This window comes from Trichogramma pretiosum, unplaced genomic scaffold (genome assembly GCF_000599845.2).
Source record: "Trichogramma pretiosum strain Unisexual culture from Peru unplaced genomic scaffold, Tpre_2.0 scaffold68, whole genome shotgun sequence".
Lineage (NCBI taxonomy): Eukaryota > Metazoa > Arthropoda > Insecta > Hymenoptera > Trichogrammatidae > Trichogramma > Trichogramma pretiosum.
In genome coordinates, this window is record NW_019641616.1 from 251,609 (window position 1) to 279,551 (window position 27,943).

At 39.5% G+C, this 27,943-nt stretch overlaps 1 protein-coding gene across 9 annotated transcripts in view; it reads right to left on the reverse strand.

The window, feature by feature from the left end:
- The window catches only part of LOC106651577 (peripheral plasma membrane protein CASK), a 67,523-nt gene that overhangs the window by 1,977 nt on the left and 37,603 nt on the right, over positions 1 to 27,943 (reverse strand). For 2 of the 9 annotated variants that reach the window (XM_023458719.1, XM_023458725.1), the window contains 9 exons: positions 7,916 to 8,107; positions 7,584 to 7,748; positions 7,421 to 7,495; positions 3,480 to 3,509; positions 2,503 to 2,740; positions 1,781 to 1,837; positions 408 to 527; positions 196 to 312; positions 4 to 111 (listed from right to left, as the gene is read on the reverse strand). In XM_023458719.1, the coding sequence (XP_023314487.1) occupies positions 4 to 111; positions 196 to 312; positions 408 to 527; positions 1,781 to 1,837; positions 2,503 to 2,740; positions 3,480 to 3,509; positions 7,421 to 7,495; positions 7,584 to 7,748; positions 7,916 to 8,107 (1,102 nt within the window). The remainder of the gene's footprint in view (positions 1 to 3; positions 112 to 195; positions 313 to 407; positions 528 to 1,780; positions 1,838 to 2,502; positions 2,741 to 3,479; positions 3,510 to 7,420; positions 7,496 to 7,583; positions 7,749 to 7,915; positions 8,108 to 27,943) is intronic. The other 7 variants (XM_014370137.2, XM_023458726.1, XM_023458720.1 and 4 more) reach the window with 6 other exon arrangements.

Below are 27,943 nucleotides of genomic sequence, written 5' to 3' on the forward strand. Positions count from 1 at the left end.
TACCGTATTCGAGATATTCATTGGCTGCGATATCCGCCATCATTTCTTCGTGTGATACAAAGTAATAATTTCTTCCACTTTCTTCATCATTACGAGGTGGTCTCGTTGTATCTGAAAATTGAAAAATAACGTGAATAACATACAGAATTTAGCGTTTTCATGTGTATAACCATGGGAGAAGTAAAAACTACTTACGTGGAATAGGATAAGCATATTTGTCGGGGTGCTTAGCAATTATCGTATTTTTAATGTGTCTCCGCCCGACACCATGTGCTCCCAATAGCACCAAAGTTTTGCGTTGAAAGGCAGAGTCTTAAATGAGTGCATAAAGTTTTTAAGTGAACGAATCACGTTATTAATTTGCAATGCAAAACATTTTGAATTTTCAATAAAGCATAATTACTTACATGGAAGTTTTACAACTTCTTCGTACGTAACCAGATCTAATTGATCAAATACTGCATTATGCTTTGCAAGATATTTGTCCTTGTATTGCTTCTTTTTTCGACCGAAAATCGAACAGTTAACTGAAAAAATTAATAATAAGTAAATCCCATATGTAACTTATGCGATATTGATAGACTTTCATATTATACAGAAACCTGTAAATAAATAATAATTTTAAATAAAAAACTATTTTACTTTATATGCACTAGAGTATTAGCTTTTGAAACAATGACAAATTGCAGCACTTATTACGCTGTTTTTAAAAATCCCTATGAAAATCGAATAAATAATTATAAGTTAAAAATAATTGTATAAGCGTACTTTTAAAAAAACTTATTTGAAATAAATTATATATCTGATTAAATTTTTATTATGCTTCAAGTCAAAAAAAGAATAACAAATTGTAATCCAGAGATCATAATGCGTTCAGTATGTAACTTATTTGTAGCATAACTGACAAACGAAAGTTACGTAATTTCTATTTTAAAAATAATTATGATGCATATTTCATTTGTTCGCTCAAAATATGTTGATGATTCATTAATAATGTAAAAAGCAAAAATAATTAATTGAATGCATTTTTAAGCATCTAGTTCCAGCAGGTCACAACGTGCTGTATATCGTATATACTTAGTATTATATATATATTTGAATTGAAATGACTGAATAAAATAAAACCAACGTTTACTCCGCAGTTGCATGCAAAATTCATGCTTTGACCAAAAAATAAAAAAATAAAAACTCGAAAATCAAATGTCTCGATATGGTTTATCAATAATTATAAACGTCAAATGTTGAATGAATAATGCCAATGGAATTGGAACGAAATTGAGATGAAATAAAGATTAAACGTGCTTGACTGGTTCGAAATATATTGGTTGCCTTAGGTGAAAAAACAAATTAAGTTTAACAACATTCATTAAAGTAATGGTTCTATGTGCCCGTAAAAGCATCGAAAATTAATAGCAGTTACTTGAGATACTCTAATAGATAGGTGCGCATGTAGATGATTTAAAAATATTAACAGTAAACTAGAGACTTTGATAAGTTTTCTAAAAAAACTCTCAGAATTATCAATACTCGGCGCAATCCAGTGGATTATTTTATAGCCAAAGAGTTTTGTCAAATGAAAATTATTTTTAATTATATTCATCGTAACGTATCTATAAATAATAAATATTTATATGCGTATGCATTTTTAGAAAGAGATAGGTTTAAATTTCAATTTATATAATATCTTTCATGCTGAATAATCTACGTGGATTGAAAATGATTGATCTACATGAGAAATCGTAAAAAATTGTCTACAGCTGCAGGCAGAGAAACGTCGTACCTGTCGAGCCGTCACATCCTTCGGCATGAGACGTACAGCCTCCCTCTCCATCAGCGTCTAAAGCCCCGACATACATAACATACAATAATATCACGTAACAAGAATTTACCATTTTACAATCAAATCGGAATAGACACATCCTCGTTTCGATAACTTTTCGTTTTACTTTCCCGAACTAATAATTAATTTTACGTAATCTGAATGGATTAGTCCCGCAGTTATTTATTATGACTGACAGAAATAAACAATATCTATAGTCAAGGTAAAGGATGACATTTTCAGTATAGCGGATGAATAGTCTATAAGTTCAATTGAGAGTCGCAGCCTAGTCTATGAATTTATTTGTCTCACTATGGTCGGAAATTTGATAAATAAAATGAGGAGGAACAAAGTTTCAACACAGATTTATCATTCATTTCGGATTTAATAAATAGTGTTCATGCTTTGTAAAAAAGAAATTAGACTTTTTGTAATAACAAACACTGAGAACATGTTGGATAACTGATGACGATAAATATTTATGTACACAAATGAAAGTGAGCACATTTATATTTTCAGCGTGCCACAAAATAATTTTTTTTTTCACGAATCCGAATTCTTAAAACTAATCATTATTATCAATTTTATCGACGATCTGCTGGAACGGTTTCAAGTAGTCTTTACGACCGAAATGAACGAGGAAAATTTTTCTGAAATTTCTAGTTGAAATTAATCAAAATTACCTTGCTCTTGTTTATTTTTTTCCATTGCCATGCAGGCGATTCTCCATTCTTGTAGTTCTGGAGAAGGTATGAGCCCAGCCGATCCGCCAGCCTGATCCTTGCGTGCCTGCCACCAGTGATGATCGTCCTTACTAATGATTTGTAAAATATCACCAATTCTAAACGATATACCAGCTTGCGCACACGGTATCAGATCGTCCTCTAATGGATCGTAATCAAACTGCGCTCGAACGAAAATCTAAAACAAGGAAAATTTTCGTTATTTGTGTTCGAGATAATTTTCAATAGGCAGATTTTGTTTGCTTAGTGCTACATACATTTTTAATTTAAAATATTTCTGTTAACGAATAAATAAAGCTGATCAATTATATTTCGGATTATTTTCGAAAGAGTAAAACAAAAATCGCACCGAGCTCACTTCAATAATTATAGATGCAAACAATTTTAAATATACAGTTAAGTAAAAAATGATACAATTCTTCGAATTTATTCTTGAGAACGGTATAATTTTCCACAAAATACAATATTAAGTATCAGATGTTGTTTTCGTGGCACAATATTGCTTAAAACCATGAAAAAAGTTCCGTCTGATTATTTACAAGTAGACGCATGCTACGAGTGACTTAAACAATAAACAAAATATAATATACAATTTTTTGCGTGTAAAACCAAATTATAGAATAATCACTAAATAAATCATGATAACGTGAGGAAAATGCGCAGGAGTTATTATATATTAGGCATGATGCATGAATGCGAGCGTCATAGTGTGACTTTAGAATGAAAAACGCAACCTATACGTGTGATACATAGTGAATGATGCTGATTTAAAAAAAACGAAAGTTTCTTTCATAATGCCTAACTGGTCGATAATGTGTGATAAAAGATAACATAATTTGACATAAACAAATAGACAAAACGCATAGCTTTCTAACTATTAGCAGTCCAATCACACCAGATCAAGTGGTGGTACTTACTAATACTGGCAGAGGCCTAATCCTGAACAACTAGAATGTCGAAGAAACAGAAAAAAGAGGCAATTAATATTGTTTTTTTCAGTTTTCATGAAAATTCAACAATGAAAGAAAATTAAACCATAAAAACATACTTTTTCTAATATCTTATTTTAGCCTTTTTAATTTTTAATCTTTACAACTTTTTTTCTTATTAATTTTTTATCAATTCAAAAAAATTATTACGCTTCCCGAGAAGCTTGCCAGGGTAATCAAGCCATTGCACTATAGCTTATTCGTTAGATCGAGCTTTCAATTAAGCTTGCCAATTATATAATGCATTAACGATCGTAATAGTGTGCAACGTTAGAGAAATTGCAAGTGATTGAAATTTACAAATTAGTTGTACTATACTACCTTAGACTACATTAAAAAGGTACTTTTCTTTTGTTACAATTATATCACAGATTAATTACAAAGCAAAGTTTAACGTCGAAGTCGACATAATCTTAAGATTTTTTTTTAAATTTACAAATTTAGTAATATTTACAAAAAAATTTTACAATCAACGTGCACCGAAAAATTTTAAAAAGATCTACAAAAAATTTAAAATCGGGGAAAGTTTTTCGAAATATAAAGTTTCCGTATTAACAAAATAAATCATCTCATTTCTTTCATGAATCATTTCGACAAAAGTACAAACAAAACTTCGTATATCGGAAACTCCAAATTTCATAAAGACATTGGATTACACATTAACATTAGATAAATCCGAAGGCAAAAAGCGTCAAGATTAGTTGATCATAAAGTTATCTACTGTAACAAATGTTAGTAAGGGGTTTAAGGAACGGTGAATGATTCTCATTTTTTTTCCTTTCGAAGCTAAGTGAAGTATAGTAATTGTCAACTCGACTGGTGGACTGACTGCTGGCTATTGTCGCACGTCCTGTTGCATTATTTGTCATGCGGACGAAACGTGTGCTTTGATCAAAGTTTCCGAGATACGCTGCTTCACTTGCCTCTTGATTTTACACATATTCATATGAGATATTATACATGGAATAAGCACATATCGTCACGACGACTCTTTTACAACAGCCGTGAACATCGCGATGATTGTGCGATGAATTTCTTTTTGATTTCATGATGATATTGAAAAATTAAATTATGAATAATAAACGCAAACATAACATTACCCAATCATTCCCGGCTTTCTGCAACAATACGATTGAGAGAGATAGAGAAACCTTAATGTAATGAAGGGAAGGGATTATAGGTGAAGAAACATGGGTAGTAATCGGATTATTATTAAGGATCCATTTATTGCATGTATGCCCAAATGAATCGTAGTATATATACATGAACCATTTTTATAATTAACAATCTGAATAATAAAATTTCTTTTATTAAAAATGTTTTAAAAATCATTTTTATCAAGAAAAAATATCAAAGGTGTATTAATATTTGAAATCAAATATACATGTACTTGGAAGCTGCATAAACGAAAGAAAAAACAAATGTTGATTTATCGTATTCTTTAACATGGGCGTAAAAAAGAAAAACACGGAGGAAAATGTATGATACAATTAAATAGCAGTCGTGTGACAAAAAAAGGGTAATTGGAGTCCATACGATATTTTACAGCATCAATGCTTTATTTTCTTTTTGTACAATGCATAATTGTCAATAATTCACACGCGGTCATGTGATATTACACGAGATAGTTATGATTGGGAAGTGAAATCTCGTATGTCTTTTTTATTATATTGATTTTTATGAGTCATAATTGTATATAAATCTATCTATATGACAAAACGACTATTTTAACGATACAAATGTCAATATTCAAAACTCTTTGAATATGAACCAAATTATCGTTATTATAATGATCAATAGTATGTCAGCTAAAAGTGAGAAATTGTTTCACTAAATTCCTAGGCCCTTACAAACATCGTACAGAGAAAACTGTTACGACCATATTATTCCCAGTCGCAATTTTAATGTTTGCATGAATGAAAAAGATTTTCAAATATGAATCATTTCGAAAATTAGAAAAAAAAAGAGTTTTCAAACAAACATATGGTACAATGTACTTAGAATTAACATAATTTACAACAATTTTATATAAAATTTGTTGACTGATTATGTAATTTTAATCAAACAACAATATTTTTTGAATTTTACATATTTTTATGTAACATTCCCTAACCAAGTAAATAAAAATATATCACAACATACATTCATAAATAGTCTTGAAATATCATTTTGACAGAATAATAATCATCAAGCTTTGTCTATAATCTTTCGCCTTATATGACGTGACAAGGATTAAGTGGCTCAAGTTATCAAGGATTCAGCAAAATAAAAAGAATCGGAAAATGACTGTTTTACCTTAAAAAGTATAATTGCATGCATGGAGCTGCATTTAAATATTTCACTTTAAATTTATATAGACCTATTTCTACCCTGTTCCATAATATGTAATTATAATATAATATCTTTAGTATAATAACAGTTTCAATTCGTTTTTTTTTCATATTTATCAGGGAAACAATTTGCCATTCAAATGAAAGGTTTTAATAAATATATAAGTTTGAGGTGCATATTTTATAGTGAGATTTAAAATTGTAAACGATTATTTGTTTTCTTGAAAATTGATCATCGATTGGATCGATTAAACATTCAATTTGACCATATTGAATTAATAAGCCTCGGGATGAATCAATATCATTAAATTTTAAACTGTTCATTCAAAATATTTAATTTTTATAAAATCATATATTCTGCTTTTAATTGTGATTATTCGGCTCATAATAGTTTTCAACATAAGATACCTTATTTGGACTTACAGCATTCTTAATGTTACTGTAATCAATAAAATATCAGTCCAATATTCTCAGTAAAATCGCTTTTCATGACGTAGTATCACACAAAATCGAACAACCGTAAGCAATCTTGTATTAACGTTATAGTTGAATTAAATGTAAACTTTGATTAGACTATAAGTTTCTTTTAATTTAATAATAAAGAAGATAAACGGTCAAAAAGTTCGTCCTCTCAGATAATAAAAATTAAACGAGCAGAGGCGTGCATAATTGCATATACCTGATAAAAAAATTTAAACATGCAATTGCCTCCTATTCGTACATAATAGAAGCAATGAAATGGATAGGTTTTTTATCAATATAACATATCCTATTTATAACTATAGTAATATTATTTCATGAAGATGATGAAAAACGAAACGAAGATGTTTAGGTAAGAGGAGAGAAGTTATGTAAAATTTGATTCTTGACTAAAAATTAAAATTAAAATTAAAGAATAAAACAAAAAGATTTTAAATAGTAAATAGAAAACATACTGATAATGTATGAGAATAAATAATCAATGAATTTTTCGTACATTGTTATCAAATGAATGGAAGATAACAATGAGAGTTGGTTCTTGCAACATCAAACGTAGATAAAACCAAACAAAAGTAATATAATAACAAGTTCCGTACACATCCTGCCGAAAAACCCCGATTGTTGATTTTATATATCAGTTAAAAGATGTGCTCTTCTTTTATTCGCAATGAATAACTTTCAAAATTACATTTGAAATGTTTACACGTAAAACATAAATGATTTATCAAGCAATTTGGTTTTCACAATAATTCGTTAAAACAAACGCGTTGCATAACCGACTTATCCAATTTAACTTTTAGATTTTCGCGAGCGAAGCGCAGCTAGTGGATTTAATCGCCGTCTAGGAGTATTCTCACTCGACGAAGCATTAGAATTTTTATTTTTCGACGGTTTTTGAGATTTTGGAACTTTGAATTCTTTCGAAGTTTGCGTCTTAACCGATTTAGAATTACTAGCAGCCGCATGAGAAACTTGTTTGGAAGAAGATGTAGAGGTAGAAGTTGTAGTGGTAGTAAGATTATTATGTGATTGGGAGTAGGCTTGGTTATTGGGGCTTACTTGTACCTCGCATGGAGGTGGCGCGCTCCTATAAGATGGAACTATCTTGAATGTCACTGATCCACGAGCTTCTCGCTGTAACAGAAAAACATCAACGTCCCAAGTTGCATTGAATCGAATCAACATAGAGCTGGACTCAACTGTGCAGCAGTCTTATACTCACAAGTATTTTTTGTAAGGCATTGACTGACTGGTTAGCTACTGCGATTCCATTAATTTCTCTGATTTCATCGCCAACGTGCAAAGTAGCTTGCCTGTGGATCATTCCGCCGTGCATTATTCTCGCTACGATACATTTTCCATCTTCATTCATTTTCAACGTTATCCCCTGCAAATTCAATTTACTCAATGTATTAATGCATAATACAAGCTATGAATAATGAGCTATATAATAGCGATCGATTAGCCACAGAGATTTGTGCACTTATACTCAAATCCACTGCAAATTAAATCAACTAACTATAAGCAAATTATTAAGATCAATTCTACACGTACCATAGGTTCGTCCGTATTTTTTTGGAATTGCACGAGCCTAACTCTGGTAACGTTTTCAAGTTCAAGATCGCCATTCTGGTCTTCAAGATCATCACCTCCATTAAGAAAAGGTAAAATCGGTGGTGGCGTGGCTCGCTTTGCATCTTCACCATATACTTCTTGGCCTGTTACGTCTTGCGCTTGTAACAGAGCCTGAAATTTTGAAGAAAAAAAATTATATTATTTATAATATTAATACATTCAATTATAAATTTAAAATATCAGCTAAATTTATTTTTTATCGCTTCATGAATAATGTATTTAGTTATAGGTTTATGTGAGCAAACAAATCGAATATGCCTTTGCGTTAATTCCATTCTACCCTGCTTGCAAAACTTGAGTACCACTTGATTCATATGGAAGAGGTTTCAACTTTTCGCCGAAGAGCATTACTTTAGTTACAGATAAGGACTATAACCTTGACACAAATGCTAATTTTTTTAAAAATGGATCACATTTTGTTTTTTGAGATAGTTTAATAGTTTCATTTTTCAATAATTACGGATATTAATTAGTTACCGTTGAACTTTATGTCTAATGTGTAAATAATTCTATTGTACCCGTCAACTTGTCCTTAGTTAATATTTCTAATGAAATAATGACTTTGAAGTTAACCAGGTAAAATACTTCTTAATTTGTTTTGCAGCAAAAAATGCGATGCAGAACGTATAACAATACGGATGATCAAAAGTCTATACCTAGCTCAATCTAATTACATTTAGTAACTTTAAAGTTAATTTTTAAAATTTTAAATATTTCAAAACTTACGTAAAAAATCATCTTGAAAAATTTGCAGGAAGTTGCATAATTTAATTTTTAAATAAAGTATAATCATTGCTACCGATGAAAAAAATGTACCGGGTAGTTAGTAATCATTGAAAAAAGGAGGGCAATCTTTTGAATCGCATCGCTGAAGTAATAAAGTAAATTTAATTTTATAGAACAGTTATTATATAAACGAGCTGTACATTACAGTACATCATCTGTAACGACGACGCGTACTTATAGACAAAACTAATTAGCACTGCACTCACGAAAGGCTGGAAGAAGACTGCCTGCTGAAAAAAACGAGTGCGAGACTCTCTACGAGCTCCCTCTACTGTCTTCTCTAATATCATATTTCAGGCGTGTTTGAGGAAAGATAAATGCATTAGAAACAGCTTGAATACGTTAAGCATGACTTTTTATTTTTGCAAAACTCAAAAATAAAATCTTTTGGTATTTATTATTAATCTTTAGCTCTTGGAAGTCAACCACAGTATATTTAAAAACAACGAGTGAACGAGTAAGCTGCTCTAAAAAAAATTCAGATACGATTCCATGCTAATGAAAGGTAAGCGCTACTTGCATTTTTGCAAAAATACTGATTTTTCAATGCGATTTTTTCACTGAATAACCATGTGGATACAGAGAAGGTATGTTGAATAGAATCCAATTGAATATTGAATGCAAAATTGAGCACGATATTTGTAAAAAAACGAAAAAGTACTAAATAATAGGCAACGCAAGAATTAGTTCAAGAGATTTAGTCATAAAAAATAGGCCAGTGGTGAAAATTGAATACATTAGTGAGCTATACAAAATGCGTGGTTGTATTTTGAACAAAATAATAACGATATTTTATTTCAAAGTTGTAAAAATTAATTTTAGAAAATTCTATATGTGCTTTGACGTGAAAAAATGAAAATTTCTCTTTTGTATGTTGTTCATACAGTTAATATATGTGCATGCAAACAAGATCTACACGTTTGTTTTCTTTCTAGAAAGGTGTTGAATAAAAAATTTAAATGAAGGATCGTAAGTTTAAATTATTCTTTGCTTCATGAACGTATTCAGCTATTGTTTGGCTTTCTAAAGAAAGACATGAAACTGTGAAAAAACTACCTAATTAGAACACGATGCCGGTTTGAGCAATCTCGTCTAGAATTTACCCGGATGTTCCATGACCTCAAGTTTCTATCCTGTCAATTACATTTTGATGCAGTTTTGACGTTTCAATAAAAAAGCGAAAGATATAGATTTGTAAACATTAAATCACGAGATTATATAAAATTATTAAGAATATTAATTATGACTAGAGACATTTTTTCTAAAGTATCTCGCAAAATTCACAGACAAGTTTAGCAATTAGTCCTCAGGATATAGCTTACCTATACAGCGGCAAACACAGCTCAAGAACAGTGAAACCTACTTAGAGCTGCCTTTGGGACTGATACAAACGATACCCCAGAGGTAGTGTTTAAGAAAGTACTAAAACTTTTCACGAATCTTGGTAACTTTATTTCGTCACGAACACCTTTATTAATAAATGAACCTGCATAGTATGTGCGAAAGCTTTGGAATGATGTATATCCCCGAATCGCGTGAAATACATGTTATTTCGTCGACATCTTTTGAAAAATATATATATATATATATAAATATAACATGGCAATGTAATAATGACAAAAAAAAATAAAAAATTCAACGCAAACGTGAAAGGCAAATAAAAGTTGGGACTTTGAAGATAAATAAGATTTTTCACCGAGACACAAAAGAACTGTCTTTTATAAGTATTAAACTTCCGTAAATGTAAATATAATATTAAATTGTATTTTTAAAAAGTGTGTTATAAAACGCGTAAATTTTTCAATGCGCATTGTGCTTATCACACAGACGCGCAGTTATTGAATCTTTTGGTTTTCATGTCATTTTGAAAATTCGTAAAGTAAAAACTCAATGCTCCTCGTGACTTTGTCACGTACACCAAAGACGAAGTGGATGCCTCGAAGTAGGTCGGTTGCTGCGAAAAGGACAAATAAGTTGAAGTTATAGAGGTGCAGAAGAGAGAAAAAGAAGTACTGCCATAACACTTTCAGCCAGCAATATTTACAGCATTTATATCGGGACACGTCAAGAAGTTCTTTTTTTTCTTTTTTTTTTTCAATTACATCTATTCGACCAATGAAATCGAGCAACAACAATTGCGCAACTTTCAAAATAATTAAAACAATTGTTTACGTTTACAATAATTTTTCACGTTCAACTCATTTTTTACGCTTAAATTTTATACTCTTATGGTGATATATTTACACTCATTATTTTTTCATATAGAATATCTTGCATGAATCCGAACTTTTTCCCCTTTGTTTTTTGATTTACCCTTTTGTGGTTTCCATTTCAAAGTAACATGATTTTCAAGCATTGTAATCGTGCAAAAGAGCTATTTCACCGAAAATTCAATCAAGAAAAATGTTCCGAAAGTAAGCTTATTTGACGGTATTATAACATGCAGTACACCAGAGTTGTGAAAGTATTTTCTGAATTTCTATTTACTAAATTTTCCACAAAGGTTAATCTCTTTACAAGAAGTAAAATATCGTCTGTGCAATATCGACCTGAATGCGCGAGCTTGCAAGTTCATTGAATTTTCACAGCAATACAAATAACGATTCGCAAAATTATATTCCGGAGAAATATTTATTTTTTATTTTTAACGTTTTGTTAAGATATTTCAAGTATCGTTTAGTAGGTCACTCAATAAGTCGCTATATGGTGTTTGGCTGCATTCCAGTCTTGCGCTGCGCACACCGAAAAGGAAAATCGCGAGAAAGCGTGTCATGCGTCGCTTACAGTATTAGCTGATATTGTAAACTCTGGCTGCTTTTCACGCGGTGTATTCGATGAAAAAAAAACGTAACGTTATTCGACACCAGGCGTTATTCTTTTGTTCCAATCAAGCATGTCAGAGTGCAATTTAAAAAGTCCCAGACTGAATATACGGTGCCGATACGTACAGTTTTCATTTTTACAAAATTAGAAGATGAAATGGTCTTTGGTATCTGCTGAGGACGTCCACTCGAGCGGTGCAAAATGCAGCTCGATTTTTCTAAATGGCATATATCATATTGGATGTTACAATTCGAAACGCACGAGCGTGGAATACAGTAGTATTGGCATTTCTACGTATCCACGCGGGGGCCATTTATCCTCGGAAGTGAGAGGGACAATCCGACTTTCCATATGACAGGATAATTTTTAGTTTGAATATTCGATGAATACGCGAGAGGTTAAAGAATGCCAATGCGAGCGGAGATAATGAGAAACCGACGCAGGTCAGAGAATGAGTCGAAAAAAAGCTCGCAGGGGTTTGAGTACTTTGGCCAAACGCACAGGCGGGCCGTAAGTCGAGAGGATCATAGATGAGAGAGCGCATCGTGCTCATAACAGGCCCCTTGAGTGCGTAAAGGCTCGCTGAATATTTTTCTCTCTCTTCGTTTTTACCTTCTTTCAATTGCTCTGCTCGACATTTATTCACAGCTCGTCTGTCTTTCATTTATGCGCTGAGGTAGACGGCAAACTCAGAATGAAGCAGACCAAGAGATATCTAACCTTCGAGCTATTTCACATATATGCGAGATAGGTATATGGAGAGAGAGAGTGAGAGAGAGAGAAAACACCTAAGCCAAGAAGAGTTTTATAACGTACAAAAGGGAGCTGGCGAGCCAGCGAGCTTGACGCTTTCGTAGGGCGTACGTGAGCGGGAAAAACGAGAGAGAGTCGACCGGTGTGTGCACTGCTCGATGTTGCAACTAAGTAGCAGACGTGCACACATCACCGAAGGAAAAAAAGAAGAGTCGTGAAAAAAAATGGAAAATAATGGTATATATAGCGCGTGTGACAGCTCATACATGACGTTGACTACTGCGTATTACCACTGGATTGACCGTAAGAGTATGAAAAAATACGGCACGTGCATAGTTTTATATCTCTGCCACGACGTCGTGAACTTTATGTGTACACCGCAAGCTTCGCAAAGATGAAATATGCCGGTGAAGAGAGACGTGCGCGTGCACGAGTATAAATATTTTTCATTTTTTCTGATTACACGCGAAGAGCTCTGGATAGGTTTATTTTTTTTTCGTCGCCGTGAAACGTCACGAGGTATATGGCAATTCGGCGGATCCATTTTACCGCCTATCGGCGGTACATGGCTAAAACCGAATAAGACTCAATCATAAGATGGATTGGCTTGCGAACGTATACGGCGCTTATTCTTCGCTTACACAGCCACTTTAAATGGCGCACGAAATGTACGCCTACGAAGATATATATTGCTATTCTTTCGATTGCTACGTAGATATATTAACGAAAGCTCAATTGGGTTAAGTTCGAGGGAGAGGCATAGGATCCATTCCCCTTCAGAGCAAAGAAAAACAGTCAAACATGTCGCAAATCCTAGACGTAATCTGGCGTGACTCGAAGGCCTTTCTTTGGTGTGAGCGCGTGCGTGTGTATATTTATATTTGAGGGTGGGTTGCACACACATAGGCACACATATCCGGCATTTTCGCGCACGGATCAGACGAAAAATTGCCAAGGGCCACAAAGCTTAGTCATCTACAGTGCGCACATGTAACATTTCACAGGGGCTGCTGGAGCTGGTGCTGCTTTAGCCTCGAGACGCGTGGCATGAAAATCGGATCTTATTCGTAAGTTGTCGCAAAAAAAAGAGAAGAAGAAGAAGGTAAAGAAGAAAAAAATATAGAAAAACGCAAGAAAGTTACGTCGAGTAGAAATAAGTGTGCAGCGACAGTAGTATAGCCGTGCGCTCGTTTATTTGTCAAGAGATAGAGAGAGAGAGAGAGAAAGAAGAGGGAGAAGCAAAAAGGAGCTGCAAAGGAGAACGAGAAGAAGAAGCAGCAGCGGCAGTGGCGGCTGAAGCAGGATGAGGATTCACGGCATAAGATGGCAAAAGTATAAAGGAACGTCGAAAGTAAGAGAGCGCCAGAGCCTCTCCGTATATACGTACGTGTATGAGTGTGTGTGTATATAAGAAACGGTAGAACAAGCTTACAAAAGAGTTTCTGTGACGTGCACATGCAGTCTCGCGTGCGCACACAGCAGCAGCAACAGCAGCAATACGAGCAGTGCAGCTCCAGTAGGAGCGCAAAAGCAAAAGAGAAAAATATTTAACGTTAAAGATAACGAGTGTAGGAGGGACGCGATGCTGACGTTGATATTGCGAGCGAGCGAGAGAGAGAAAAAAAATAGTCGCAGCTGCGATTCATAGCAGTTGCAAGTCAAATATCATTAAGAAGACACGCGTACAATATATATGTATACAATATGAACATAGATAAAAAACTAGCCGAGATTATGCGACGTTGTAGTAAAGAGGTAAAAAAGGAGGAGGGGAACATAGCTTTGCGACGTGGACGCGCGCCGTCCCGTTGTTGTCTAACTACTCGGCCATTTTCGCGGTCTCATTTAGCTTTTATACTCTCATTTGCCCGTGTTGCCTTGCATGCCTCGCACGGGCACACAGTAGCCAGACGGTGGCCCTTCATCCAAAAGTAACGAATGAAGTTGATGAGCAGCAGCAGCAGCAGCAGCAGCGGCGGCGGCAGAAGGGCAGCTCTGCAGCGAGCACTCACGGCGAGGTCGTAATGCAACGCGCAGGCGTAATCGCAGCGGAGCGATGTGTGGAAAGGGAAGCATATAGACGGCCGCTTCGGATAAGGCCAGTAGATAAGCTTGAGATGAGCCGTTGGCTATAATACGTGAGTGCAGTTGTGTATACCTGCAGCTGTGTACGAGTGTGCGAGAGCGTGGGTGTGCGAGTGTATCCGTACACGCGTAGGCGGGTTTCTCTTTCTCGACCCCCTCGTGCATCCCCTCGCGTCGGCGAATGCAAAGTCCGATACTACTACTACTACTACTACTACTACTACTACTACTATGCAGGCAGCGAGAGAGAGAGAGAGAGGAAACGTGAGTTGGCCCAGGTCCAAAGCAGAGCTCGCGCTCTGGCGTACGATTAGCTGCGCACCCACAGACTCCGGCTTCGCCAGGCATGAGATATACAGACAGCGTATACGCGCCCACTAGTCGGTGAAATGGGAAAAATTTTTCAGGCTCGCGGGCTGAAGCTTTAGAGAGAGAGAGAGAGAGGGAGAGAGAGAAAAAAAGCCGCATCCATCAGAATGTAATGGATATACGTGTATGGAGTTTATGCTCGCGTATTATATGATATATAAAGTGTAGCCATGTGAGAAACGTCGCTCGGCTCTTTGAATAAAATAGCAGCTGAAGGCAGGGAAGCGGCCTGCGTACGCTCCTTATATGAGCGGGACTATAAAGGCAATTTATCGTGCGGTGGCTAATACGTCTAGTGCGCGCCCAAGTGCTCCTGACAGTCGCCGAGAGAAGACGCGTGGAATACGCACACAAGCCGATGGTCATAAATGATTAGTCGGCGTTGATGCCAATAACACACATGCGAGGAGCTGAGACACACTCTCTCTCTCTCTCTCTCTCGCTGAGCCTGTCGATGGGCTGGAGCTGGCTAGTTTACACACATTCGCAGCGGCACTCGGCCGAGAGAATACCGCCAGAAGCTATTATAATGCCACCGAAGAGCTTTCCCGAAGCTACGAACACGGCCGTACGGGCCGAAAGCGCAATGAGGAGTTGGCGACTATCGCGTATCGGCGCGCAAACACCCGTACACGCACACACGCACACACACACACACACATACACACAGGCGCGCGAGAGAGTACTTGCCAGTGGTATTCGGCTAAATTATAGACGACGTCCGAGTGCGCTGCAACACCCGCATGCTACGGGCATATAATACACGTACTGGCGGCTAGATAACTCGAGAGAGCGAGCTGGATCCAGAGCTATTATAGCCGCAATTCGTGACATTACGCGTGTATTTACTGCAACGCCGATAGATTAGAGAGCTTGTTTGTATCGTCCTACGCTTCTTGTTATTATTTACCTCTCCGCGCCTCGCCCCTACTTTTATTTCTCGTTTTATTAATATTTATTATTGTAACATACCTGAGTGTGATTGCATTTTTTACCGCGCCGACAACGTATCCGAAGGCTTCCTTTTTTCGTGCCATTATCATCGTTATTATTAAAAAAGATCGATCGACGCGAATTTCTTCGGGCTTTCATTAAATTTACATTCTCGCTGCCCGCGTGCTGCGATATTTTTTGCAATTGTACACGCGAATTCGTACAGATTGAATACCAAATTTTTCTAAAAAGATACGAAAAATTGATTACCAAAGTAATCATTTTCACGTTTATTTTCCCAGCATGAATATTATATATTCGCATGAAATATGTGTGCGCTTCGAAAATACGACGCAAAATCATTCAAAGAGATTTGTTAAACCGAACTTTACATACATAACGAATGGGCAGAAGTAATATCTGGCTCATCTATCGCAGATAAAACGTCACATACTAGTTGGGTCGCGAGATATTATTTGACGATTATAATTCGGCCCACGCAGAGGCGTATAATATTTACCCTTCTCATCGTCGCAGTTCCCTATCGTCGTCGGGAAAGAAAAAAAAACAATCTCTCGATCGCATAACGAAATTATAAATTGATTACCAGCTCTATAACTTTAAAGCTCTCACTTGCTCGTTCTCTCCGACAACAAGCAAACGGCTTAACATGCACAAGTAAGAAGCAGCCTAGCCGCTTTGCCGAGCTATCTCGAAAATTGCAGCTATGTTCGGGGAGAGCGAGTATCGCTCGCTAGTTGATTTTAAAGACGCTATCATACCCCGCTCTAGCGAAATGTTTATTATCATTGTTATTCGAGTGCCATGATATTTAAAATAAAGCCACTTAGAGTTTGCGCGTCGAACTACACAACAGGATCGCGCTGACGAGCTCTCGATTGCTGAAAAGAGAAATTGAGGGGAACGAGAATTCATGTATACACGAAGATGTTAATTGTCACCTGATATAAAGGGGCTTTTTGTAAAACTCTAATTATGTTTAGTAGCTGTAACATGATTATGTTCAGCTGCCAGAGAGGCTTGTGTATCTATAAGTTGAAAGCTATTATCCTCAATTATGTAGGTCATCGATTCTTTGCGTAATTGTCAATAACAACAATAACAACAGCAACAACAACACGAAGAACAACAAAGTACAAGTACACGCACGAGCAGGAGAGCATTATAAGGATAATCAGACCTTTATTGATCAATCGATCGGCGCGTACGCTGCGTATATATTATCGCTGGCTGCACAGCTAGCAAAGTTCCGACTGAATTTTCGAACTGCTTCAACTCGCGTTAGTTTATACGCGGCGCACGCGTTCGCCCGAGCAAATAAACTGCCAAGTAAAAATCAATCATTTTCCAATTTAATTGAAAATAATAAAAGAATATATAAGCGCGATCAAGTACGGTGAAAGGTGAGAGCGGTCGGAACGCGCGCGCGACAGAGCTCGGCTGCAGCTGAGTAGGTGATGGAATTTGAGCTCGAAAAATGCGCGACTGAGGAAAAAGCTGATGTAAATGCGCATCACGGGACGCGCTATATAGCAGGTATAGAAGCAGCAGGAAAAGCGGATAGCAACACGGAAATAGAATGAGCCTCGCGAATCGAAGGCCGGCCAGCGAAGATTGAACGTTAACCGACTTGACGACTAGGTTAATAGGATTGTCGAGCTTTTCCAGGGGTCCTTCGATCCTCGCCGATGAAGCGTAGTTCGTAACGCGCGTCCCTAATGAAAAGATGGCTCGCTGCTGCTGCTGCACTGCTACGCGCCTCGGAAAAACTACTACCCCCCCTTTCCGCACCCGCTTACGACGTCGCTGATGAGAGGAAATCGTCCCGAGCTCCCAGCCTCTCTGGATCATTAAGAATATTATAAATTGTTCATTACTAGTCCACTTTCTAGCTGACACATTAAGCCTTTAATCCTAATGGAGAAAACGTTGCAGTTCTTGCGCAGAGAATTTAATGATATAGACTTAGAATTTGCGACGGGGGACGGAGCTGGGCCAGGGCTTTAAACTCCTGACTTGAAACTTCATACTTTAATGCGGCATCGAGTTGGCAAAATATATACGTTTTACATTTCCCCGCTGTAATAATGCGAGTGTAAACTTGGCGTTCGATGATGGAAAATTCATGTTTGGCTTCGCGTCGTATCGATTAGTGTTCGCTTAATTAAATATATCAGAGAATTGCGGGATATTTTAATAAAATACGTACTTTATTTCACGAATGCGATACCCGAGCTCGATTAAGCTCGGCCGGGGCAAAAATTTTCCATCGGATTTCATGAATATGCATAAATAAATACTTACGAGTCCACGAGCGATACAAAATGCACGACACAAAGCTATAAATTGTTGTTTTGCGACTCACCTGTAACAAAAAGAGAGCAAAAATTATTGCAGAATTTTTCGCGACTTCGCACGTGTTTAAAATTTTATATGCGCGGCAACCTCGGCGAGTAAGTTTACACGTGCACGTAACACGAGCGAGTGCAAATTTGCGTAGAATGAAATCCCAATGTAACTAAAAGTAAAAAATAAAAAAAGTAGTGAGTAGCAGCAGCGGCAGCAACAGTAGTAAACCCGAACAACTACTACTGACGCTACGTTCGCTACAAAGAGTTAAAGGCGTTGGGTAAAAGTATTATATACAAGCTTTTGAAAGGTGAAATTCCGCAATGCGCAGTCAGGAAAGAGAGTAAAACTATATAGATATATCCTCGAGTGCGCGCGAGATAGAACAGGGGTGTGTACATGAAAACCGCACAACGCGCGCGGCTACATCTCGACGGCGTGATTCGCTCAATTAACTTTCCAACGAGCTCGCCGACGCGAGCAACGAAGACAATCGATTATGATTTTTATCATTATACGCGAAGAGACATGTGCTTTTTTATAGCTATCCCGAATGAGTTATTAAACATCGAGGAGTCGAGATATTCAATCGTTGATGAAAAATCGCGGCCCGGCGTCGATTATTCAAGATTACGGTCTCGACGAGTTATGGCAATGGGAAATTCAAAGAAAAACTGAATCAGAAGTAATTAAAACTTTTTGGCCGAGAGTGCGGATCGGGTATGTATGGCACCGAGGTTGGAAAAAAAACGAAAGAAAGAGAAAGAGAGCTAGATGGTTAATGACCAAAGCTGTTGAGTGCGATAACGTCGAACTTTTATAAATCATGATTTCATCCGGCAAAATACGTATAATACATCACGACAAATTGAAGTTAACATACGGGCTAGGATTTAAAAATTACGTTTGATCCTCGGGCACGGGCAGAGGAAAGTTTTCGATTTTGTCACGGATTGTTCTCCTCTTTTATCGAGAAATACGGATCCCGGCTATTACTACATTTTTTTCCGCAGCCAAGGTATTATTTTTTCCTCTTTCCGTCCTATCCGAGCCATACATACTGGCCTGTATGAACTCGAGTGTATATGTACGTGGCGCATATATGTGACAAGTATATCGATGTTTATGAGAGGGATTATAATAGAAAGAAACAAAGTGTGAGCCAAACGGTTTTATTGAAAAAACGATTCGACTCGAATTTCTCATTGGCATAGGACTTAATCAAATCCGCGAGAGCTTCCTTGCTACGTAATTAAAACTTGAAAAATGAGTCCTGGAATCTTACGTAAGACTCGGCTTTATATATAGAGACACGGACAGTCCAGTCAAAAGCGGGGAGGGGGCAAAATGCAAGTAATGCAATATCAGACACACAGAAGAGGTATCAGAGAATGCTCTCACGGCTCTATATAAGGTGGAACGGCAACACGACACATCGATGTTGTATATGCCAGACCGTCTGCAGGCTGCGTCGGAGTCTTCTTAATTGATCCGTATAACTATATTTGTCAAAAAATATATAGATATAGACGGCGCCACATATCTGCGGTCGAGCAATTTCATTATGACTTTACGTGCACTTGCGCGCGCTTAAGAGACATCTAATTATGAGCGGCTCAGCTCGGCGTTGGCTTTAGTTTCACTGGTAATGCTGTTTATTTAACGACTTTATTTGGCGATTAAGTCGATTTCGCTACTTTTTCGCGAGGCTTTGCTCGACGTATCGAGGTCTCGTAATAAAAAACTTGAATGAATTAAAAATCCGCTTATTTGGTCAACCCTTCTTTCCGAAAAGCATTTCTCGTTAGTCCAAAAAAAGTTTTTTGGAACAAGCTAACAGAGAGTTTTGGCAACGAGCGCGAAACAGTTTCTTTCACAAAAGTCAGACAAAATAAACAAACAAAACAATTTCAGTACCTAGTCTAGGTGCTTTAGCCGCAAACTAACTGCGAAAAGTGATATATTTGATGAAATTTTCAACCCTTTTAGAGCTTCTTTCAGAGTTCCTTTTATTTTTGTTTTTTATGTAATTTGATTTTTGAAAAAATTTGACCATTCGATGTAATTCACGTTGTGTTTCGTATTTCACAATGTATCATGGTAACAATGCAGTCATACGGGTGCTGGATTTTTTCCTCTTGTTTTAGAAGTTTCTCTCTCTCTTCCTCTCTCTCTCATGGAAAAATACCTTTGCTACGTAACTCTAATACCTGCACACATTCCGCGAACGCGAAGCAAATTTCGCAGTTTTTTTTATTCAAAAATGATGAAAGTTATTTAACGACAAAGTTTATTAGACCCAAAGAAAAATACAGCACCTACGTCGCATTCGATTAATCAAGCTAGTGTTTCACAAAAAAAATAATAAAAGAGAAATATTGACAAAAATGTACGGGGACGTACGAGCTGGCTCGTATTTTTCCACTTCAATAGATCCATCAGCAGTGCATAAATCTTTCGACGCTATTATGTATAATAAACGCGGGGGCGCACATGTGTACCTGCCAAAAACTCGTCATTATAAAATTGATATAGCGTGTGGTGCGCAGCGCGGCCTCTTTTTCGAAAATTCATGTATGAGTTCGCTGGAATTTAATGATCCCATTAGGTAGACGGTCAGTGGTGTGATCATGGAAGATGATTGGTTTAAATTATCCAGGCAGCCGTACAACATTACGTCCTCGGGGGGAAACACTTACAGCAGCGGCGCAATCTGCGTCGTTGCGGTTATACTGCGACGGCCCTGCGATAACCAATCTGCATGTCGATTGGATTTAAATGTCTGATATTGAAAATTTTTCCACGATTTATTACCGGCTTTGCTCGAGTAGCAGCAGCGGCGGCGGCGTACGCAGTCGCGCAAAAACAGCACGATCGAGGCAGTCAGTTTTTTATGCGCCCGATCGGGTCGGTCATTCTTTTTTTTTCCTTTTTTTAACGGACTCGCGCGCGCAAAAAGAAGGAAAAAAGTTTCGCGTCTTGCAAAAATAGTTCAGTCTGGCTGGCGTTGGGGTAATTTAGCTTTTATGCGCGTGTTTATGAATAAACATAAATCTGCGAGTCACGTTTTGCGTACATAGCGTCCCGCGCACACATCGAAGCGCAGTCGGGCGTGCATAAAAGCGTCGGCGGCGATATTGGTACAGCCATTTAAAGCGAACAGCCGGGAGCGAGGGAGAATTATAACACTTTGTTGGTTGAAATATCAAATCAATACGAGATGTACGCGCGGCCGTATGCGAGGAATATGTCATCAAAGAAACGCCTGCGCGCAGCCGAAATACCTCGGGCCGAAACGTTGAATGGCGCCGTATATTATATAGCTGCGTGCGAGCTCGGATATGTGGAAATCACTCAAGAATTATGATCAGTCAATTAACAGTCACAATGGGCAATGTACACGTCGCGGCCTCGCTGCTTTCCGACAAAAGTTTTCACGTCGGGCTCGCGCAAGTTTGCCGTTTGTAAAGGGGCGCGCGCGCAGCAAACCGCACCGACGAGAAGCTCTGCGGAGCTGCTGCTGCTGCTGCCGCGTTTTAATTCAACCTGTATGGATACGCTGCGAGCTCGCGCGATGCAACAATGAAACAAAGTGTGCATGTGTAATGTACATGTGCCACTCGCGCAGATGTGCTCTATGGAGTTTCGACCTCAAAGGATGACTTGTGCTGCGCGTGCACTGGCAACTCTTGAGCTCTGCTTGCGGTTCGAGCTCGCATACACACACATAGAGCAGGAGTATACATCGCTCGCGCTCGAGTTCTGATTCAATCTGAATTCAAGATGTATATGCGAAGAAGTTCGCATGCGGAATGTACGATGAAGCTCTCGAGCGTGCGCGCACGTGCGAGAATAGATTTAGCGTGTTTAAAAAAACAAGGAGGGAGAGAGAGAGAGAGCAAAAAAGAGCAGCAAAAAGGGATATGCGAGTGCAGCATTCACAAAAAGATTCTCTATGACCTTGTCAGAGAGTTTGTGCAATATTTGTTTCTCTCTATCTCTCTTCTTTGAGTAATTCATACGATCTCCCACGCTAACGAAAAAATTGAATTTTTAATTTCATCTTCAACGACGCGCGGGGCAATGATGCTCGCTGCTCGTGTGCTGCTGCTGCTGCTGCTGGCGCTCGCGATTCGCAGCCAGCTCCGCATACTTGAAAATCCTTACTCAAAAGTCGATATACTAAATAAAATCAACTTTTCAGGCAGCGATCTAACGGCTCTCGCTCGCTCGCTGGCGAAGAATTTGCACACGTCGCTTGCAGGAATATTATATTTCCAGCCAGCGACGGCGAGCTTAAATAGACATTGATATTTATACACCGAGCACTTATTTAATATCAGGCGCGCGCGGGAGTTTAAAAAAAGATGCACGCGCGTATATCATGCAGTTGACTCAAAAAATTACTTTTAATTATAATAATCTCGACGTTAGCTGGCGCGATAGTTAACAAAATAAAAAAAAATTGAAAAAAATAAAAAAAAATAAACAGAACAGGAACGAGCGGGAAGTGAAAATCGCCTGGTAAAATAAAAGAAAGGCTGCGCGCGGGCGGGCGCAGGCCAAACAAATGATAAAAACGAGGACGTTAATTCATACGGATTTACGGGGCGTTTGCGCGCGCGGCCGCGTCGCCTCATGAAGCGAGACCATTAATTTCCGCAGTTTCACTCGCAGCACACGCGCTCTCACGTCTAGCAATGAGCGAAAGCTCCGCGAGCGAGCTTGCGGTGCGCTGAGACGAGCCGCCACCGCTGCCGTTGTTGCCGCCGCCGCCGCTACTGCTGCTGCTGTTCATTTCACAAGTTGCTTTGCCGTGTAACTTTAACGCTCGCGCGAGCCCCCCCCCCCCCCAAAGCCGCGTACAATAACTTATACACGTGTATTCGAGCCGCTGCTACTGCCGCGCGCGAACGCTACGTTTTATTTATCGTGGATATATATGTGTAGGTTCGCTTACATTCGGTGCGTAACTCGAGCTCGCGTACGCCAAATGTAAGCGAGAAATTGGAACACTAGACACGTGTATAAGTGTATCCGCGTTTGTGTTGGTGCATCGTCCTAGTAGTCGTTTATACTGTACCAACATACGGATGTGTGTGTGTGTGCGTGACTTTGAACGTGGCTATGTGAGACGGCTGCGAACGAATTGCGAGAACGTAGGAACGAGAGATTCTTTTGAAATTATCAAATACTATTGCTACTGCTTCGCTCCGCTGGCGCGTTTTTTTCCAAATGTGCTTTCACTCACACATACTACTTGTGCGCGTACACAGCTGTAATTTTAAAATCAAATGAAAGCTCAAATGAAAAAATCAATACGTCGTATAAATATGACCTGCGAGCTTCGATAACGTATAGCCCGTTTTTGTCGTTTTTATTCCCCTATGCTCTTAAGTATAAGTACACACATAGTCAAAGCGTCGTATGATCGAACAAAAAAAGGGAAAATCTTTTGTAAGTATATGCCTCGGCATAAATCCGATAATATCCTTTTAATATTGATGTACAAATGCCATTTTAATTGCGTCGCTGCGAAAGTTCCTACAGCGAAGAATAGATGAATCGAGATCGTTTCTCTTATAATCGGGGGGGACCAGCGCCCGAGCGCGTCAGCCCAGGGACATTAGGTCTTTAGAGGTAAGGCCAAGGATATTTACGACTTTTGCACGCAGACGGGGGGTAAAATTCCTCTCTCTCTCTCTCTCTCTGGCCGACGTAAGCAGAAAATTTCTCGGGAAATCTATAGGAGGACTCCGGTCAACAGAGAACACAAATTCCTTCACGGCCGGGTATCCGCCTTGGCGATATCCCGGGGGATATAAGGGTCTGGGAGAGAGAGCTTGGCGCCATTCGAGGCACGAAGTACAAGGCATGAATTACTGAATGGGCTACTGCTGCTCGCCCCCCTGCATAGCAGAGCAGGTTTGCAGCTGCGAATAATAAAGCGCGGCCGTGTGTCGCCTTTCTCGAAATATACACTCGCTGCGTGAGCACGAGTGTGCAAGCACGAGGATGATGTGCGAGGAGCGTGTGTGCGGCTGCTGCTGCTGCTGCTTAACTATTACAATTGCGAGAGCTTACGCTGCGCTGCCTTGTGTACATAATATAAATTCGTACCTGCTGGTGGGCGCGATGAAAGTCGTGATGGCCATTGATCCTGAACCTGAAGGGGCTGTGCACCGGACAGTTTAACCTGTCAGCGGGGAGCACGGGGTGACTGTGGGGCGTGAAGATGACACTGTCGGGCGGCAAGGGCCTAGGCACGCAATCGAGCGAGCGGCAAGAGTGTCCGATCGGTCGCAAGGCTTGGTCGGCGAGGGGTCGGCAGATCGGCGTGCCGCTGTGCTGCTCGCGCTCGATCACCATTGGTCTGTGCACATGGTCGAGCGAGTGGCAGCAAGGTTGCGGATGCCGGGCGCGCAAGCAGTGCTCGTGGAAGGTCTCGGCCTCGTGGAGCCGCCTGCAGGGCCTCGGCGGAGCTTGCAGAGATGCCAGCTGCTGCTGGCACAAGAGTTCGGCGCTCGAGCTGAGGCCCCGCGAGCTTTGCTGCTGCTGCTGCTGTTGCTGGTCGAGAGATTCGGCCGAGCGTGACTGCAGAGTGGCGGCGACCGGGCCATGTGGCCGCCAGTCCATAGATTTGAGCGAGTCGACCGAGCGGAGGCTCTCGGCCGAGCGCATGAGGCACATGCCGTGTTCCATGGGCCGCATGGGCGACGGGTCGGTCGACCTGCACTCGCGCCGGTCCCACCCGACGCAAGGCCTGGCCCCTCGGTGGCCTTGACCTGGCCAGCCGCCAAAGTCATCCATGATGACCTGGTCCGGGGGGGGCTGCTCGCGACGCGCTAAACTCGGGCCCTGTCCGGGGCCATGGTCATGCCTCAACAGCGACTTGCTACAACGGTACGCGCGCACTCGCGAACTACTGCACTACTAACACTACTTATACTGGGATACACGTTGGTATAATTATCGCGCACTGGGAGCACTGCGACTGGGCGAATCGCGACAACTTGGACGACTGGGCTACTACTGCCACGAGGATCAGCTGAGGCGACGACGACTGCGCGACCAAGCCACGACATTGTAAACGCGTTCGACGCGAAGGCTCGCGCGGCCTCGACTGCTAGTACTAGCAGCAGTGGCAGCAGCACAGCAGCAGAAGCACATCTCACTCGCCGCGAGTGTACGTGTACTGCTGGCACGAGAGCGCGAGAGAGAGAGAGAGAGAGAGCATGAGAGAGCTGCTGCTGCTGCCACTGCTGCTCTCCCCACCCACCCCCAGCCGCCCGCCCGCCCGACGAGGAGGCGAGATATTGCAGTGTGTGTGCAGCCCCCGTGGACCGCAGCAGCGCCGATGTTCTGCGCATCCTCCTGTCTGTCGACGCATTCCTCGTTGTCGTTGTCGTCGTACCGTCGTCTATCTTGCCTCCTCTATATATTCTAAGCCCAGATCCGCATTTCTCGTCTGTACACACTCACACACTGGATCGTCGCACGCGTGTTATAGTAGTCTACCCTCTCTTTCTTTTTTTCTCTTTCTATCTATCTCTATCTTTGCTCGTCTTCGAAACCACCCTCGATCGTGAGCTGCCTGCCTTTAACAGACAGCCCCGCACATTCGCACGCATTCTATGAACGACTACGACGACGACGTTGTTTTTTTTCCTACCCCACGACGTGCTATATTCCTCGAGGCGAATTTCGCGCAAAAATCTAGGGCACTTTGCAGGTAATCCACGTGGCTCGGCAGCTGAATTAATAATTTCACGTGCGTGCAGCTTTTCACTCAAGCCACATCGCACATCTAGACACACACACGTGTGCGCGCGCTGAGCCATAAGCCATGACGGCAAAAACTGACTGACAGTGCACGCCGCAGCAGCGGTATAAAAAATCTCTCTTCTTTAAAAATACATGTAAACGAGATACTTGCTCGGAGGATAAAAGGAGAGATCGGAGCAATACAAAGCTGACACCGCCGCCACTGCCGCACGTAATAGTTGCATCCGGAGGTGACCTAGGCCATGTACACGCGGATACGTGTTATATATGAATAAAGCCAGCCAAGCGTAAAGATGAGCGTGGGCTCGACCACTAATGCTGTCCATACGTCATCGTCGTCGTCGTGTGTATGTTCGCACGTGTGCATATGCTAGATATAAACACTATCTATACTATATAGTGGCGCGGTATATGTATGTACTCTGGCAATAGTCGAGCGAATGAATGAAAAACGAGACTCATCACGTCGATATTACCCCGCCACCGACATTTTCAACGTACCTAAAGAGAACCTGAGAGCATGTCTCTCTGTGCTGCGCGAGTGCCTGCGAAATAAAGTAGCGCTTTTAACCGCAGCTTCGCTCGAGTTGAGTTACGTGTCCAAACACTCGAGCGACTCTTCGATCGCAGCCGAAACACGATTGCCAATCACATTTTTGTCAATGGCTAGATAGGCTGTGTACTCGTTCGCTAAAGCGGCATGTATGCAAGCGTTACTAGGCGCACAAGGATTTTGGCAAACAATTTCTTTTTTTTTTTACTTTTTTTTCCTCATAATTTGAAAATTTCAACGAGCGGAGATGCTGCAAGAAAAATAGAGAGAGAGAGAGAGCAACGTATCGAGACACATATTATATTTAGAGCTTGCAAGCATTTTTCTGGCTGTACACACAATGTGAGCACGCGCGCAAGCGAGACGAGCTTCGATGAGCTAAAATAACCCTCGAGCGTATAAATATTGTAAAAGCTCATGGATGTCGGTGCGTGTTTGTCCCTGTGTGTGCGCGTGTGCCTGGGCATCCCTTAGGCTCTAAAGCTTGTTGCATATATGTATGCTCTGTGTATGAAGCTCACTGCAGCTCTCACACATGCGAATATACCTTTTCCAATTAAAATTTCTCCTGTTTTATCTTGCAGCCCCCAGTGCGTAGCAAAGGTTATAATGCCATTTATCAGGGTTAATTTTCGACAAGCTTTCCTTTTCTCTCTCGCTCCATCTCTCTTTTTCTTTCTCTCGTTTTTTTAATCTTTATTTACACTATTTTTTTTAGAATATATGCACGGCTCGGTGAAAAACTTGCGCCGCACTTGCACACTTCTGACGAATTCCTTATTTGCTTTTTAAATACATATTTGTCTTGTTTTTGAGCGTTATTGAAAAGATGATTGATCTTGCTTGCAAGAGTCTGTAATTTTTTTTCCACATTCAAGTTATACGATCAAACAAGAGTTTGAAAAAATTTTCTACAAAACTCTAGAAAATAAAGCGTTCTTTAGATGGTTAACTCTCTTTCTTTAAATTTGTCTCAAAGTTAATGACTGTGGAAAAAGCTTGAATTTTTTCATAACTTTTTTCGGGATTTTTTCCCATAAATTATGTAAATTTCGTGTAACAAAGCCTTCAAAAATTCTCTAAAGATCGCGCATCAATTTTTAAAAATATTTCATCCTTTTTGAGGTTTTTTTGAGCGTCTGCTTCTATATGGTAAATTGAAAAATATCCGTAACATTTTCGATGAGCTTATTCATTACTTATTGAACGTTTTTGTATTTCTATAAAACAGCTCTTTTCAAATAAAGTATAAAAAATTTTTTTGCTTTATTTTGCTTAATTTAATCACTCTTTGTTTACAAAAGTGTACCTCGTATGAGCATAAAATTGAGTACAACTTTTTTTTTTATACTTTTTTTGTTACAGCGTGGACAGAGGGTTGTACCTATAAATTGAAAATTCGTCCGAAACGCACCAAGACAGCGCGAGTTATCTTTTTATGGAAATGCGCGTGTATGGAAACGTACTGGAGCAAGAGCCATGGCGCATCC